Source organism: Ranitomeya imitator, chromosome 1, assembly GCF_032444005.1.
Source record: "Ranitomeya imitator isolate aRanImi1 chromosome 1, aRanImi1.pri, whole genome shotgun sequence".
In the NCBI taxonomy this organism is placed as follows: domain Eukaryota; kingdom Metazoa; phylum Chordata; class Amphibia; order Anura; family Dendrobatidae; genus Ranitomeya; species Ranitomeya imitator.
The window spans coordinates 364,309,475-364,315,506 of NC_091282.1; the positions used below are offsets into that span (position 1 = coordinate 364,309,475).

At 38.2% G+C, this 6,032-nt stretch overlaps 1 protein-coding gene across 1 annotated transcript; it reads left to right on the forward strand.

Moving 5' to 3' along the window:
- The first annotated feature begins 629 nt into the window (after positions 1–629).
- LOC138667939 (olfactory receptor 4E2-like) lies at positions 630–1,583 on the forward strand. The gene has a single exon (XM_069755986.1). The coding sequence runs from the start codon at positions 630–632 to the stop codon at positions 1,581–1,583; it is 954 nt and encodes a 317-aa protein (XP_069612087.1).
- Positions 1,584–6,032: the final 4,449 nt, after the last annotated feature.

Consider the following 6,032-nt stretch of genomic DNA (forward strand, 5'->3'; position numbering starts at 1 on the left):
ATGCAGAGCAGTAGTCCGGCTCTTACCCTCAATTTGCTTCCTTTTGCCCTTCCTAAGTCCATTTTACAGCACAAAAGTTCAAGTTCCCATTGACGTCTATGGAGTTCTGAACTGGGTTCAAGCTCTGGTAGAGTTCTGGTACCCAAACTGAACTTTGAACTACAGTTTGGCTGAACCAGATGAACCCAAACATTCCCGGGTCCTCTCATCCCTGTTTTGCAAGTATGTCCAGTGATTTTTACAGTGGAAACTTATATTATCAATTATAATAATTAGATTTGAAGGGATTATTTTTACATTTCATACACAGAGTTCCAAGGGAATTATTTGTCACAAAGGCACCAGAAGAAATTATATAAATATTAGATCGGAATCAAAATAAAATACTATGCTGAGCGTCAGCCATTGGCTTGCAGATCATCTTTACGTAAGTACAAAGCAATGCAATAAAGAGGTGCAATAGGGCTGTATGAAGGTTCATGGGTATCATATAACAGCTCTGCACAGAGGTTGTAATTAGCTGTTGTATGCCTGCGTACATGAACCCTGACTCTTATTTATTCTTATATATGTTTATGTTCTAGTTTCTTGCCCTATCTGCTGAAAAAAAGGCTTCACAGGAACACAAGATGGTACTTAGGAATGAAAGTTCAGTGGCAGAGTTCACACTTAGCGGTCTATCCCACTCACATGAATCACGGGTTATTTTCTTTGCTGCTTTCCTGGTCCTATATTTAATGACTTTATCAGGAAACATGGCCATCATCATTGCAGTTCACATAGACTCACATCTACGTTCCCCTATGTACTTCTTCCTTTGTAACTTGTCTTTTCTGGACATATGCTACTCCACAGTGACCATACCGAAAATGCTTATTAACATATTTTCAGAAAGAAGGACAATCTCTTTTAACCAATGCATATCTCAGCTCTTCTTCCTCCATTTATTTGGTGGCACTGAGTGCTTCCTCCTTACTGTCATGGCTTATGACCGTTATGTGGCCATTTGTAACCCACTGCGGTATCACATAGTCATGAATCACAGGTTTTGCTTCTGGCTGGTGGCATTTAGTTGGTTTGCAGGTTTTCTGCACTCTTTCACTCAGGCATTCCTCACATATCAACTTCCGTTTTGTGGTCCAAACAACATCAACCACTTCTTCTGTGATGTTCATCCAATGGCCATTCTTGCCTGTGCTGACACATTTATTATAGATATGTTCATCATTGCCAACAGTGGAATGATTTCCCTTGTATGTTTTGTCGTTTTACTGTTTTCCTATCTTGGCATCATTACAACAATCCTAAAGATCCATTCATCAGAAGGGAGGCGCAAGGCTTTTTCTACCTGTGCGTCACATCTTTTGGTTGTTACATTCTTTTTCGGACCATGTGTATTTATCTATTTAAGACCTCCTGTGAACTATTCAGCAGATAAGTTAATATCTGTGCTGTACACGGTGTTGACTCCTTTATTAAATCCAATTATATACACATTACGAAACCAAGAAGTCAAAAATGCGATCAGAATTAAAATGTTTTCACATTTTTCAACCAAGATTCACATCAAAGTTCATCAATAATTCTGTTATTTATGTGAAAAGGGTTCCCTATTTTCTAATGGATTGGCATTACGAATATGTCATTTAAAGTGTTATAACATCCAAAAGCTGTAGGAAAATGTCTTTCTTAATGTTCTTATGTCACTGTACAAAAAAAACTACTAATCACTTAAAATATATTGCATGCTTATTGTAAAATATACATCTGTAAACCATTACTTTTGTCACAGTTGCAATATATAGCATGACTCCATTGCTAATGTTATATATTAGATCTATAATGTTCACACTTTTTTTAGGCTCCCCATTGAAGTCCATATGGAAAGAAAAACACCAAAAGATGGACGGGTCAGCAGGGTCTTTAAACACAGGAATTTTCACAAAATCCCATCTATTTTGCTTGAACTGTTAAACGCAGCAGATTTTCTGCTAAAAAAAAAAAGCAGAATTTTTTTACAGTATGTGGGATGTGATCTTGTTGGTAATTCAGTCAACATTTTAAACATTTTTCAAATTTTAACCCATTATAAACAGCAATGACCTTTCAATTTTTAAGTCAGTCGATAATGTGTCAATATTCTAGATCTAAATCACCATATTTTTATGGATGTGGGTGGTCTGAGACGTTGAGTGGAGCTATGGCATGAATTCTGAGTCTTCCGATTCCTAAAACAACAATGAACACTGAGGAGAAAGAGTGTATTTCTGAAAACCCGAGTAGAATCTTTTTTTCTATGAATTAAAGAATAGCAGCAGAATGGGCGACATATACAGCTCTGGCAAAAATTAAGAGACCACTACAAAATGTTCACTTTGTCTGATTTTTCTCTTTATAGGTATATTTTTGAGTAAAATGTAAATTGTTCATTTAGTCTATAAACTTCTGACAACATGTCTCCGAATTTCCAAGCAATAAATTTTGTATTTTTTTCTGACAAAGAAAAATGGTCAAAATTAATAAAAAAAACCGGTGCTTTCATGCCTCAGATAATACAAAGAAAATAAGTTCATAATCATTTAGAAACAACAATACTAATGTTTTAACTCAAGAAGAGTTCAGAAATCAATATTTTGTGGAATAACCATGATTTTTAATCACAGCTTTCATGCGTCTTGGCATGCTTTCCACCAGTCTTTCACACTTCTCCTGGAGCAAAAATGTAAGCAGTTCTCCTTTGTTTGATGGCTCATGACTATCAATCATACTCTTGATTACATTCCATAGTTTTTCAATGGGGTTCAGGTCTGGAGAATGGGCTGCCCATGATAGGGTTTTGATGTGGTCTCTTATTTTTTGCCAGAGCTGCATACTAGTATGGGTAAATATATATCAGAATGGGGAACATACATACCAGTATGAAGGATATATATACCAAGATGGGAGATATACAGTGGGCATGGAAAGTATTCAGACCTCTTTAAATTTTCACTCTTTGTTTCATTGCAGCCATTTGGTAAATTCAAAAAAGTTCATTTTTTCCACATTAATGAATACTCTGCACCCTGTCTTCACTGAAAAAAAAACAGAAATGTAGACATTTTTGCAAATCTAATAAAAAAAAGAAACTGAAATATCACATGGTCATAAGTAGGGTTGAGCGAAACGGGTCGTTCATTTTCAAAAGTCGCCGACTTTTGGCAAAGTCGGGTTTCATGAAACCCGATCCGACCCCTGTGCGGGGTCGGCCATGCGGTACGCGACTTTCGCGCCAAAGTCGCGTTTCAATGACGCGAAAAGCGCCATTTCTCAGCCAATGAAGGTAAACGCAGAGTGTGGGCAGCGTGATGACATAGGTCCTGGTCCCCACCATCTTAGAGAAGGGCATTGCAGTGATTGGCTTGCTGTCTGCGGCGTCACAGGGGCTATAAAGGGGCGTTCCCGCCGACCGCCATGTTACTGCTGCTGATCTGAGCTTAGGGAGAGGTTGCTGCCGCTTCGTCAGAAGCAGGGATAGCGTTAGGCAGGGTCCATTAACCACCAAACCACTTGTGCTGTAGCGATTTCCACTGCCCAACACCACCTTCGGTGTGCAGGGACAGTGGAAGCTACATTTTTTTTTCCCTCTCAGCGCTGTAGCTCATTGGGCTGCCCTAGAAGGCTCCCTGATAGCTGCATTGCTGTGTGTACGCCGCTGTGCAAACCAACTGCTTTTTTCAAAGCACAAATCCTCTTGTTCCTTCCTTTCTGCACAGCTATCTTTTTGGTTTGTACACACTTTTTATTTAATTTGTGCATCAGTCCACTCCTTATTGCTGCCTGCCATACCTGGCTGAGATTACTGCAGGGAGATAGTTATTGAAGGACACTCCCTGTTTTTTTTTTTTTTTTTGTGGGAGATTAAGATTGACATTTCTGCTAGAGTGCCATCCCTGTCTGTGTCATCTCGCACTCAGTGGGCCATAGAAAGCCTATTTATTTTTTTGCTTGATTTGGGTTATAAAATCTACCTGAAAAAATCACTACATCAATCAGTGGGAGAAAAATATTGGCCTCAGGGCTTGTGTGCCACTCTTGACTCCTGTGTGCATCATCACTCACTCAGTGGGCCATAGAAAGCCTATTTATTTTTTTGCTTGATTTTGGTTCTAAAATCTACCTGAAAAAATCACTACATCAATCAGTGGGAGAAAAATATTGGCCTCAGGGCTTGTGTGCCACTCCTGACTCCTGTGTGCATCATCACTCACTCAGTGGGCCATAGAAAGCCCTTTTTTTTTTTTTTTTTGCTTTATTTGGGTTCTAAATTCAACCTGAAAAAATCAATAAATCAATCAGTGGGAGATCAATATTGGCCTTTGGGCTTGTGTGCCAGTCCTAAGCGTGCCATCTCTCTCTCTCAGATAGTGGGCCATAGAAAGCCTATTTATTTTTATTTTTTTTTATTGGGTTTATAAATTTTCCCTGGAAAAAAAAAAAAAGTGGGAGATTAATATTGGCCTCTGGGCTTGTGTGCCAGTCCTGAGCGTGCCATCTCTCTCACAAATAGTGGGCCATAGAAAGCCTATTTATTTATTTTTTTTTGGTTTTATAAATTCTCCCTTAAAAAAAAAAAGGGAGATTAATATTGGCCTTTGGGCTTGTGTGCCAGTCCTAAGCGTGCCATCTCTCTCTGTCTCTCAGATAGTGGGCCATAGAAAGCCTATTTATTATTTTTTTTATTGGGTTTATAAATTTTCCCTGGAACAAAAAAAAAAAAAAGTGGGAGATAAATATTGGCCTCTGGGCTTGTGTGCCACTCCTGACTCCTGTGTGCGTCATCTCTCACTCAGTGGGCCATAGAAAGCCTTTTTTTGTTTTATTTGTTTTCTAAATTCTCCCTGAAAAAATCATTTTATTTTATTTGGTTTCTAAATTCTTCCTGAAAAAATCATTTTATTCTATTTTTTTTTTCCTAAAGTCTGCCTGAAAAAAAAAACAAAAAAAAAAAAAACAAATCAGTGGGAGATTAATATTGCCCTTTCTGCTTGTGTGCCAGTCTTGACTCCTGGGTGTGCCATCTCTCTCTCTCTCTCCAATTGTGGGCCATAGAAAGCCTATTATTTTTTTAGCTTGATTTGGGTTCCAAAATCTACCTGAAAAAATCACTACATCAATCAGTGGGAGATAAATATTGGCCTCTGGGCTTGTGTGCCACTCCTGACTCCTGTGTGCGTCATCTCTCACTCAGTGGGCCATAGAAAGCCTTTTTTTGTTTTATTTGTTTTCTAAATTCTCCCTGAAAAAATCATTTTATTTTATTTGGTTTCTAAATTCTTCCTGAAAAAATCATTTTATTCTATTTTTTTTTTCCTAAAATCTCCCTGAAAAAAACAAAAAACAAAAACAAATCAGTGGGAGATTAATATTGCCCTTTCTGCTTGTGTGCCAGTCTTGACTCCTGGGTGTGCCATCTCTCTCTCTCTCTCCAATTGTGGGCCATAGAAAGCCTATTATTTTTTTTAGCTTGATTTGGGTTCCAAAATCTACCTGAAAAAATCACTACATCAATCAGTGGGAGATAAATATTGGCCTCTGGGCTTGTGTGCCACTCCTGACTCCTGTGTGCGTCATCTCTCACTCAGTGGGCCATAGAAAGCCTTTTTTTGTTTTATTTGTTTTCTAAATTCTCCCTGAAAAAATCATTTTATTTTCTTTGGTTTCTAAATTCTTCCTGAAAAAAATCATTTTATTCTATTTTTTTTTTCCTAAAGTCTCCCTGAAAAAAACAAAAAAAAAAACAAATCAGTGGGAGATTAATATTGCCCTTTCTGCTTGTGTGCCAGTCTTGACTCCTGGGTGTGCCATCTCTCTCTCTCTCTCCAATTGTGGGCCATAGAAAGCCTATTATTTTTTTTAGCTTGATTTGGGTTCCAAAATCTACCTGAAAAAATCACTACATCAATCAGTGGGAGATAAATATTGGCCTCTGGGCTTGTGTGCCACTCCTGACTCCTGTGTGCGTCATCTCTCACTCAGTGGGCCATAGAAAG